This window comes from Cololabis saira, chromosome 15 (genome assembly GCF_033807715.1).
Source record: "Cololabis saira isolate AMF1-May2022 chromosome 15, fColSai1.1, whole genome shotgun sequence".
Taxonomy (NCBI): Eukaryota; Metazoa; Chordata; class Actinopteri; order Beloniformes; family Belonidae; genus Cololabis; species Cololabis saira.
Genome location: NC_084601.1, coordinates 12,819,279 through 12,831,435, shown reverse-complemented (window position 1 = coordinate 12,831,435; position 12,157 = coordinate 12,819,279). Strand labels below are relative to the sequence as shown.

General features: G+C 40.3%; 1 protein-coding gene across 7 annotated transcripts in view; it reads left to right on the top strand.

Moving 5' to 3' along the window:
- The window catches only part of elmo1 (engulfment and cell motility 1 (ced-12 homolog, C. elegans)), an 87,115-nt gene that overhangs the window by 39,660 nt on the left and 35,298 nt on the right, over positions 1-12,157 (top strand). For 4 of the 7 annotated variants that reach the window (XM_061742617.1, XM_061742616.1, XM_061742614.1 and 1 more), the window contains 10 exons: positions 185-220; positions 1,921-2,020; positions 3,298-3,449; positions 3,607-3,685; positions 4,503-4,544; positions 4,874-4,924; positions 6,282-6,404; positions 6,944-7,072; positions 8,207-8,311; positions 9,648-9,756. In XM_061742617.1, the coding sequence (XP_061598601.1) occupies positions 185-220; positions 1,921-2,020; positions 3,298-3,449; positions 3,607-3,685; positions 4,503-4,544; positions 4,874-4,924; positions 6,282-6,404; positions 6,944-7,072; positions 8,207-8,311; positions 9,648-9,756 (926 nt within the window). The remainder of the gene's footprint in view (positions 1-184; positions 221-1,920; positions 2,021-3,297; positions 3,450-3,606; positions 3,686-4,502; positions 4,545-4,873; positions 4,925-6,281; positions 6,405-6,943; positions 7,073-8,206; positions 8,312-9,647; positions 9,757-12,157) is intronic. The other 3 variants (XM_061742619.1, XM_061742620.1, XM_061742621.1) reach the window with 3 other exon arrangements.

Sequence of the window (12,157 nt, the reverse complement as noted above, 5' to 3'; positions counted from 1 at the left end):
GAGTTTGCACTGTAAGAGGTCACATGATGTGTGGAGCTGGGTCTCCCTCGGGTCGAGTGCGTCTCAGGGATGTTTGCAGTTGAGGCTGTGATGTCTGTTGTTCCCTGCTTCATGCTGACTGAGACCTGAAGTCTATGTTTTACACCTCCCAACTCTGACACCGAAGTTTCTCAAATCTTTGCAGACGCTACCAGAAGTTACAGAAGATCATGAAACCGTGGTAAGCCCCTCACTTTACCGCTCTCGACTGAGTAACTCCATCGGCTCTCTGCGCTTCCTAACCCGCTGGTCGAGTCTGCATGACTGTGGTTCTAACCTCGCTGCCTCATGGGAAACTTTAGAGGCTTCCATTCTGAAAGCAACATTTTAATTTCTCGCATGTGTTTGGTTTTGTTTGGGTGGGGGGGGGGGACAGATGATCTTTCTAAATCTTTAACACCGACTAAATGAAGGCCAAGATTTATGTCTAAAAATGCATCCCTGTGGAAAAGAATCCATTCAAAGAAAAAAACAACGCTGCTTGCATACTAAAAGGTTTGGCTTGTCGATATCGTCACATCTAGCGTATTTCAGCATTTAACTTAAATCTTGGTGTTCTTTAAAAAAAAAGGTACCCACGGTGAGAGGGTTGTTTTCATCTTCCTTTTAGACCATAACTTTCTCAGATATCTTTATCACCATTGGACTCTCCGCACTCTCCTCCAACAAAGTTTTCTTTTATCTGCTCAAATCTTTCCTCAAGTTTCAAATTTTTTTGATTCAATGTTATTGTGTTTAGATCATTAATTTATTAATAATGTGACTACAGTAAGCATTGCACAATAATGAGCGCTGTTACTTTTATTGATCCGCTCCTTTTGTAGGAATATTTGTCCCTTTTTCAGTTTTTTTTTCTTCTTTTGTCAGCCCTGGAAGTTCCCATTTTACTCCATTATGAAGGCATCTTTCTTTGACTATTAACCTTATTTTAAGGAGCGAGAGTTTAATGCTAAAGGTTTATTATACCCGATAACATTGCTATAAGATCTGCTTATTTCCAACCTGTAATGGTAAGCTATGCATAAAATAAATGAGTCCATGCCTCCCATTGGTGCAATACCAGCTGTAACCAGTAGAGGTCAGCGTTGGATCGTCTGTGACTGAAAACATGAATCAATGCTCTCCAGTCCACGTCCTCCAGAGCAGCTGTCCTGCATATTTTGGATGTTTCTTTACACCAAAACATTTGATTCAAATCCCCATCATGTCATCGAGGTCTGAACAACTTGATCCAGACGTGATGGAGCAGGGAAACATCTAAAACATGCAGGGCAGTGGCCCTCAACTTGGATTGGGGAAGAATGCCATAAAAGGATAAAGCTTACACAACAGTTTGGTAGACAGAAGATGCAACTTCACTTTCTTCCTTTGCCATGAGTTATGACCAGAAAAAAAAAGTCCATCCCTGGATATCTCATTAGGTTCTTCCTGCAGCAGCGTGTGACGCAGCTGTTAAACGCGTCCTTTGCTTTGGCCCCCTGTGATTCTTGCGGAGTGATTGATCTCTCTTGATGTTCTTATAACTGCATGACTTCACTCTATAATGTAGCTTTCTGGTCCTGACTGAGCGCCGGCCGGCTCCCGCCGACGCGCTGACAGCTCCTGCTGATGGCCGTCGTCTCTGCGCTGCCTCTCTTTGCTGCTTCCTCCTCGTCTCCCCATCTCCGTTTCTCTCTTGTCTCTCTGCAGCAGCAGCTTTTTGCAGCATTGAACTTGTTTTCATCTCCAACCTGTCCCCTCCGCCACCTCTCTGCCTCTGCCGACTGCTCCTTCCTTGTTTTGGTCTAAGCCGTCTGGGCTTCTCAGCTGTGCTCCGGACCAGCTGGTAGAGAGCAGTTTTCTATGGCTCGCATATGTCTCTGTGTGTCTGTTACTCTGTAGTTTCGGCGACTTGCTGTCCTTCACTCTGACGGCGTTTGTGGAGCTGATGGATCATGGGATCGTCTCTTGGGACACTTTCTCTGTGGCCTTCATCAAGAAGGTCAGTGGGGTCCCGATTTAAGAGGACTCTAAATAAAAAATGTAATTGATTTAATTGTAAAGTCTTCACAGTCTCACAAGTACTTGAGTTGTTTTATAAGGGTGCATGTTTGTTTGTTTGTTTTATTTAGGATCCCCATTAGCATTAGCCACAGCATTAGCTATTCTTCCTGGGGTCCGACATACACACAACACACAAATTAACACTTAATACATAACAGACATACATTATACATGACAAAACAAAACAATAATAAACACAACTCCCTTAATCACAATCTATACAGAGGATAACTACATCACCATCATTTTCAGACATACATACATAGAAATGAAATCAAATAAAACACCTTTATAACCAATACCTGCCTGGAATGACCTTATCTAGAATAATTTGACCACTTTTCACCTTTATTACGATAGGTTTTACATTACCGTATTTTCCGCACTATAAGGCGCACCTAAAAGCCTTTAATTTTCTCAAAAACCGGCAGTGCGCCTTATAATGCAGTGCACCTTATGATCATTACGGTAATTTCTGTTACTGTAGTCAGGGGGATTGTAGTTACTGTAGTTGGTGTCGCCAAAGTAATGGCGCTAAAAACGTCAGGAATCGTCACAGACGTTCAAGACAACAGCAGCGACGCTGACTCGCATAATGGCGACTTTGACGAGACGGAGCAAAGCTGGTTTTTATTTTGTTAATAAAGTTTGACATACGGTACTTTTTTTTTTTTTGCATTTGCTGTAGGATTTTGTAGCATTTCCTGTAGCGCAGCTCCATCAGGTAGATACGTAACTCAACCCCAGCCACTATAGTACGGTATTTTACCATATATTTAGTGCGCCTTATAATGCGGTGCGCCTTATAGTGCGGAAAATACGGTACCTATAATTATATTCAACCTTCACTTTGTTCCTTCTAAATGACAAATCATCATTCATTAAATTTTAAAAGATATTGTTTCAACTGAAACGTAAACCAATCTTTGCTACCTGCATGCGAAATATAAACTGGTATGTGTGGCATGTGTGGTATTGTTTCCTGATACAGACATAAAACCAATACTGTGATCATGATTTTAGCGCAATAAAAGCTATGCTTGCTGAGTGAAGTAATAACAATGAAGAGATGCTCCTAAAAATGTTTATTTTATGCTTGCAGGGGCCAAAAAGGTGGTCAAAAACTTGTATGAAGTTAAATGTTTTATTGACGTAAGTGTCAGCAGTGTGGCTTGGCATGTCTTAAATGCATCTCTTACTCTGGCTCTCCCACAGATTGCCAGTTATGTGAACAAATCGGCCATGGACACGGCCGTGCTACAGCGCTCCCTGGCCATCCTGGAGTCCATGGTGCTGAACAGTCAGGATCTTTACCACAAGGTGGCGCAAGAGATCACTATTGGACAACTCATCCCGCATCTTCAGGGGTAAGGCCACGAATGATGACGCTCATGTCAACAGTTTTGATTTAGAAAGTGAGGTAGCAGTAGATGCCTTTCAGGTGACACAGACACGTGTCTGTAATCTGTAATGAACCGCCTGATCTCTGATGTTCTTGTTTGGGTTTTTCTTTTTAAATGCCAGGACCGATCAAGACATTCAGACTTACACGGTTGCCGTCATCAACGCCCTGTTCCTCAAAGCTCCTGAGGAGAAGAGACAGGTGAGGGTTCAGCGTGCACAAGCAGCGCACACGCGCTTCCCTGCTTACATTGTATACATCATGTCATGTTGCAATCATCAGCTTCTCTGTGCTGTAAAAAAAATATACTTTCTGCATGTGTCAGTGTCTATTTTGGTGTTCAAGAAGCATCACGGCCCGTCTCGCGTCAGCAGTCGCCCGCAGCAATAAAGTCCATAAAAGTGCGTCTTTCCTCTCCATCGTTCTCTGGAAAAGATCTGTTCTCGCTCCTCCGTGTTCCTGTCTCTGCCTCTCGCCTGAAACCAGTTTCGCCTTGTAGCCACTCGCATCTGATCGCACGGCGCCTTACGTCAGCACCGTGAGTAGTGACGCGCTTTGACAGGAATAATGACCAATGTTATCCCGTCGTTGTTCTCGTGTGCGAGCTGAAGGCGAGCTCTACGACACCCCGGCCTGCTAATACAAGTGCGAGACAGCGTCGATGCTCCGGTGCGTTTGTAACCCGAGTGCTTCCACCTCCCTCGGCAGGTTCTGGAGCTCGCGAAGGATCGATATCGTGCTATATTTGTAGTATTTCATGTGTGTTTGTTTCCACAAGAGGAGAAATGTGTTATTTGTGAGTGTGATAAGAACGCCAGCATCAGTCTGTCGCTGCCCTGCTGACTCTGCCCCCCCCAACGCCAACATAAGCTGCACCACAGGCAGAAATGATTTTTTTTTTTTCCTTTTTTTTTTGACCTCTTCTCAGACTTTTGTTTTCCCTCCACTACATTCACTCACTCACCCTTTCTGTCTCTCTGTCTCTGACCTTGTCTCCTCACTGCACACGACACGGTAGTTTGATGAGCACATTGTGGACATCCTAAATTGTCCCCTGACAGTAAGTGCACCCTTGATTAGCACACTTTGTAGTTTGCTCTGTAGAAGGCATCAGTTAGTGCATTTTGTACCCCTTTTTTAAGTTCTTTTCTCAGACGGCTTCCTTGTTTTCTTTAGTTTAGTTCTTGCTGCATACTTCGCAGTGTGCCATGCCCATTTTTGTTCATTTTGCCCATCTTGAATTTCCATGTTTAGGACTGGAATTTTTGCCATGATATATAGTTGTGTTTCATCTTTATCCTCTCCACCCCCTCCCTGTTTTTTTCAACATTCTGTCTTTTTGTCTCTGTTCCTATTGCTCCTTCTCTCCTTCTCTGATTCACTCCACAGGAGATGGCCCACATCCTTGCCCAGAAGCAACTGCGCTCCATCATCCTTACTGTAAGTTTAGCCATGCCTGCGCTCTTCCAAACTCTTCATCACTTCCTCCTACTTCCTCCTGTTTTTCTTTTTCATCTCTCTTTATCTCTCTTTGGCTTTCAAAACTCTGCTTCAGCAGACATCCGTAAGGATATGACATACCGTCTCAGATTATCACCTGTAATACTTACTTCCTCACACCTGCCCCCGTTTCTCTTATGTTGAAATCTTAAGCTTCCTCATCTCAGTCCTTCCTTTGAGCTCCTAGATTATCGTACTTTTCTTCATTATAACTCCCCATCTTCAGCCCACCCTAACAATTTAGGGGCCTGCAGATAACACTATTGGGTGAATGGGTAGATCTGTGTATATTTATGTACAGAAATGGGCAGAAAATTATATATATATATATATATATATATATATATATATATATATATATATATATATATATATATATATATATATACACATGGTATATGGGCATGTGTGTACAAATATATAGAAATATTCAACTATTTGTATGCATGTATAAGTATGTGTGTGAGTATAATTACGGTATATGAATGAATGAATGAAGTTTATTCAGTCATTGCAACACAAAACAACACCAAAAAAACATTGTACACAGCATTAACTTTTCATACAAAACCAAAAAAATGTGTTGAACAATAACTGAAAAGGCATAGGCAGAAGCAAACTGCTTATAAAAGCCTATCCTATAGTACCAACTTTCTATTTTTGGATACCGACCTCCAGAAAACCAAAAAGAGAATAGAAAAGCAAAGAAACAACAGAAAAGCAAAGAAACAATAGAAAAGCAAAGAAACATTAACAGATGGTCAATTGCACTTATAAGCTTCAAAAATAGCTTTACAAACCATTTTCTTAAATACAACAAAAGAATGACATGTTTTTTAATTTATGTTAGCATCATTCCAGAATTTAACTCCAACGATGGAGACACATCTCCTTTTCATACCTTTTTTAGCCATTTGTACTGTGAAATTGCAGACACCTCTAAGATTATAACGAGTCTCCTGAATTGAAAAGAACCTCTATATTGGTATATATAATAATAATAATACTGTTACTTAGCAGTGTGAGTACAGTGTGTGAATATTTATAAATACAGGTTAAATGATCAGTTAATGGGGGTAGGACTAAATAAGTTTACACTTCTTCCTACTCCTTTTTTGGCACATGTAAATCAAGATAGCAAGTTTTAAAGGATGAAATTCTTAGTTTTGTTGTTGTTTTCTTAAACTTCTCATGAAGTGTTGTTTCTTTTTTTTTTTTACATGTACAAAAATAAAATAAATCAAATCAAATCAAATCAATCTCTTTAACTCTTTCGCTGGTCCTCCACACCATGCAGAATGTGATTCGGAGTCCCACGGCAATTAACGACGAGATGGCGCACCAGCTGTACGTGCTGCAGGTGCTGACCTTCAACCTGCTGGAGGACCGCATGATGACCAAGATGGATCCTCAGGACCAGGTCACAACTGACACATTATATAACGGCCAAAAAAAAACCACTTCCTCTAACGGCAGATCCCAGAGCTGCAGTTTTTATTGAATGATAGTCGACTTGGGCAAAATTTCTTGAGCCCATTTCCGATGGGGATCTTTTTCCGGCAGAAGGTCTATTTATTTATGTGGCACATACTCAAAGTAAAATCACGTGCTTGGATTCACATTTTTATTTGTTTCTGGACAACATCATCTGGAACATTTTACTGACGACTTCTGGCCCTCCAAGGAAAAATGTTAAGAGTATCTCAAATGTATCTATGCACATGAATGTTGTCAAGGAGGATTCAAATCTGCAGTTTTGGCCCATTATTGTTGTTATTGTTGTAATTTATAATTATTATAGTGCAGAGAAGAGACGGTTGGCCACCTTGCCTTAGGCACTGCAACAGCCCACACAGCTCAAATGAGACTAAATCATTCAAAAGTGATGAAACGGTGAATAAAAGAAAAGGCACGTGTGTTCATGGGGCAGTGCTTTAATATTCTTCTATGCATGTGCAGGCCCAGAGGGACATCATCTTTGAGCTGCGGAGAATTGCTTTCGACGTGGAGTGCGAGCCCAACAACAGCGGGAGCATTGAGAAGCGCAAGTCCATGTACACCCGCGACTACAAAAAGCTCGGCTTCATTGTAAGTGGAAAAAACCTTCCCTCTAAGCGTGAAATCAGTCGGGTAACGTAACAATGCATGTGAAGGGTTTTATTCCTGGGCTGTATGTTGAGTTATATTAGCTGCTGGTGTTCATATTATATCTATCTGCTTCTTCGTGCTTATGGGTGAGTATGTTACTGGACCACATGCACTTGATCTGTCTTGTCTGCAACGTTCTGACTGTAGCCTGTAAACACGAGCTACTGTAACCGCACTGTGTGTGTGCGTGGTGCTGGCCCAGAGCTACGTAGGGCTACGCTCCGTGCACACTCTCACGGCTGTAGGCCCGGTGCACATAAGGCCAGCTGGACGGCTTCGTCATCTGTGTGAGGAATAAACCCAGCCGAAGAGACTCTGTCTGCCTTCTATGCCCGACAGCTTGCATTCACACGCACAGACGCCACAACGCAAGCGAGAGTCTTATAAAATATGCATGAGCCTGAGAGTCTTTCTCTGTTTTGACCCCACAGGCCCGCCTTCTGTCAGGCAGAAAGACAGTACCAATGGGCAGATCACAGCAGTGTCTATTCCTCTTTTCTGTTTTATTTCTCTGTTGTTTCCTTCTCCTCAATCAGCCTTTAAACCCGGGGTGAATCTCAGTCTGATATGCTCACGTAGTTCATGAGTTGAGCTTGTTTCAGTGCCGTCTGAAAGGAATGAAGCATGGCCGCACACGCAGCCCCGGTCTTCATATCTTCTGAGTGTTTAGGTCTTATGGGAGGTAGTTGTGAGGATGTTGGAGAAGATAGTTTGTTATCCCAGCTCTGGTTGAGGAAATATTCAGGGTGGGTCAGTTAAGCTCAAAACTGAGCAGCGGGATGCAAAAAAAACTCTGAATATGGTTAATTCCTGACTATTTTGGTATCCAATGACCATTAATATGTTACAAAATGTAGATTGGTAGAGATTTTCAGTCAAATTTAAGAGTTCACTGGTCCAGTGGGAGTCAAACTACCGGTCCATGCATGGAAGGTGAAGAATCAAGAAAAGCCAGCTGATTGATTCCAGCCTTCAAGGACTGTACACATGGTTGCCTGTTACCTTGATTTCAACTGACTGAGCCTGCAAGAATTAAGGCTAAAAATGAGATTTTGTGTTATCTGTTCCCCTCAGAACCACGTCAATCCAGCTGTGGACTTCACCCAGATTCCTCCAGGCATGCTGGCTCTGGATAACATGCTCTACTTTGCCAGGCATCACCAGGACGCCTACATCAGGGTGAAGACCACACGCACACTTTCTCGTGCCATCACACCGTGCAGTTATTTTTGTGCAGTTGTCTCTGCTTGTTAACTTCACTTCCTACCAAATCTTCTATCTTCTCCCTTCAGCTCAGTCCCCCATTTATATATATATATATATATATATATATATATATATATATATATATATATATATATATATATATATATATATATATATATATATATATATATATATCCACTGGGCTTACATCAAATACATCAAAACACAAAAATAAAAAACAGTTTTCTGAACTTATCAATATGACTCTGTCCTTCACAGGATAAGTAAAATGGATCACTGCAAAAACTCAAAATCTTAACGAGAATATTTGTCTTATTTCTAGTTAAAATGTCTCATTTTAGTCAAATAAAATCTCACTACACTTAAAACAAGACTCATCACTGGAAAAAAACAACAATTTTCACCTGTTTCAAGTAGATTTTCACTTGAAATAAGTAGAAATAAGATTTTTTTTGCTTGTAATGAGAAGATAAATCTTGTCCCACTGGCAGATTTTCCTACTTATTTCAAGTGAAAATTTACTTGAAACAGGTGAAAATTGTCAAATAAGTTATTTTTCTGGTGATGACTCTAAATGTTGAAATATCAGTAAAACCACATTCACAGTAAAACCACCGTTTTTATTTCAGGGGGGATGCCATCCCCCCTCAGCTCGAGTACTGTATATATATATATATATATATATATATATATATATATATATATATATATATATATATATATATATAATTTCATATTCTGTCCATCAGCTCAGGAGAAAGGGGCAGCTGTTGAATTAATTTCTTGCTTTTGCATGTCAGTGAAGATGTTTCTATACTTCTACGTAACACGAGCATGCTTGTCTTATCTTGTCATACAGCAGCTCTAGAGAATATGATTTAAATATACACATCGTTTAATCAGCACATCTGGATGTGTGAATGTGTTTTTACAAGTCAAGTCTTTCTCAGTCAACAAGAGTGATAAAACCCAGCTTTCTATTTTCCGAATGAATATGTCATAAGTTAAAGTGATTGAGACTTTTGTGTTGTGCTGCCAACATCCTCATAATCGGTGCAATTTTTTTTTCTCCATTTATTGAATTTCTTTTATGCTTTTTTGGCTCGAAAGCAGAGAATTATTAATATTTCAGGTGACAACAATGCCACCTGTCAAGAGGTGAAGGGAGATTTAGAAACAAGTGAACCTACAGTTCTCAAAGCTGCCGGGTTTTATTAGCATTAGAAAATCAATGTCAGCTCTTGTCGAGTGACTTCCCGTCTGACCTGTTTTTATTGTCTTTTCCCAGATTGTTCTGGAGAACAGCAGCAGAGAAGACAAGCACGAGTGCCCGTTTGGCCGCAGCAGCATTGAGCTGACAAAGATGCTCTGTGAGATCCTGAAAGTGGGCGAGCTTCGTAAGTCTCCATCACTCGGCACCCTGAGCCTTGCTGCTCCTCGCGTCACTTCGCCGCCTCTAGACTCATTACTGTCAGAAGTAAAGCTGATGTGGGACAGACTTACGTGGGGAAATAAGGCCTCCAGATACACTCGGTCACATACAGGCAGGTTCTACTGGTTCGGATGAAAGCCGGCATTAAGTTTGGTAATGGTGCTGCATGTAGTGATGCACTTGCACCCATTTAGCTTCTAAGAGGGAAGGAGATGCTGTGCCTACGTCCACTCTAAGTGGATATGCCCTTTTCATTTGTCTTTGCTTGTTTAGGAGAGCTGGTTTTGGTTGAGCCTCAGACTGACCCCTGCTGCTCTTTGTTTGGAGGGAGATGGCATTTTTAGCTCAATTTAAAGCTGATGTGCCCTTTCCTCTGCTCGTGTTCCCTTTCCTCCTGTGAATTTAGACTTCTCTGCAGCCTTTTTTTGTGTTGCCTTTGTTTTTGACCATTACATTTTACTGCCTCCCTCCATATTTGCTCATCTGTTACTCATTGTTGGTCAGTTAGAGAGGCTGATCTCTTTTTCTTTTTCTTTCTTTTTTTTTTAACATGTTTCTTTATTGGGTAGTCCATGTAAATTATATTGCACAATAAACATTTTTTTTTAAGGGTTCGACAGAATACCCGGTTTTATATTTTACCATACACACACAAAAAAAAAACAAATAAAATAAATAAGGACACAAAATTTAACATAACAAACCCCAAAACACACACACTGCAAAATACATAATTATAAACAGGTCCCAAAGTAAGTACCAATTACCAATCAAACTCTGACTGAAGACAATAATAATAGGAAAAATAAAGTAATAAAATAAAATACAGGACACGCAAAACAACAACAACAACAAAAAAAAATAAAAAAATTAAAATAAATAAAAAAAACGAAATAAGATAAATAAATAAAAATTAAAATAAACTGACATAAGAGGAACCCTAAAAAAAATTAGACATGGTTAGCAATATCATACTTCCCTGTAATTAAATTAAATCAGATTAAATTAATCTTCCAAGGATGCCAAAGAATTAACAAAAGAAAGAATAGGTTCCCAAATATAAGAAAACTTATCAGAGCAACCCCTAATACCGTATTTAATTTTCTCTAAATATAAAAATGAGATCAGGTCTTTCAACCAAGAGTTGGGAGATGGAGGTTTTTGGTCCTTCCATTGAAGTAGAATACGTCTACGAGCTACAAGAGAGGAAAAAGCAATTATATTAATCTCCTTCTTAGTAAAACTATCTTTTTCTATATTTTATGGGTTTTTTTGTTTTTGTGTTGTTTTTTTTTTTTACATCAGTGAGTTTTAACTCTTCCTCTCTGTACTCGCCGACCTGGATAGGTAGGCTAAATAAGTGATATGACCTAGTCTTCCTCAACATATGCTGAGTTTGTTTTGTTTTTTATACTTTCAGTCATCTTGGCCCCTCGTGTCCGTTTCTCTTTGTGCACACGCAGCAGCTCTCTTGGATTTACTTTAATCAGCTCATCACTTTAGTTATCTACATGCTCTTTTGACCTGCTCTCTGAGCAGACGAGCATTACTTCCCCTTAGTCTCTCATAGGAGTATCACTTTGACCTACGGTAATTCATATCAAAGAAGCACATTCAGCAGCCAGACTTGTCCGTAAATACAGAAACATCCTTATCTCTAAAGGGTTTTTACCATGTAGTGGAGGCTTAAACCCATAGGGATTCATATTTTGCCATTTTTATCAGTAAAATGTTGTTTTTCAGCCCATAACCTTTCTTCGATTAGAAGCAGTCCCGTGGTGATTTAATAACTACATGTATACACAGATGTGTAGAGACATTGGCGCTGCTCTCGCAGCACCTGCACGCTCCCAGTTACCCCCAGCCACTTCATACATTCATTAAAGTGCATATATAAAATTGAGTATATGTGAAAATGCACTCCCGTCTCGACATGAGAAGATCCAGTGCTACTTATGACAAGACGCCTTTAAAAACACCGTAGCTTACTCCCATAAGGATAAGGAGTATATAATGCACATAAAGTACAAGTCTGTGCAAATATTTGCTGGAGCTGTTACAGAGATAGACCAGAAGATTAAGATTTAGAACGCAGTAAATGCATCCTGGTAGTTTTCTTTTCTCTCCCCCCTGCACCCACTAATTCCCTGCAAAGGATTTGCTTTATTTCTTGTTCTTTGCATTGGTATTTCTGCAGCATAAGCATTGTTGACCCACTTGTAAATACAGGATCTCTGTTTTGTGTTAACCAGCTCTATGCACATGATTGACCCTCGCTCACTTCACCTACTATTATCTGCACCCCCCATTTTATATTTTACAAACGCACTATAACCCATCATTAATATTTATGAGGGGTTCAGTCC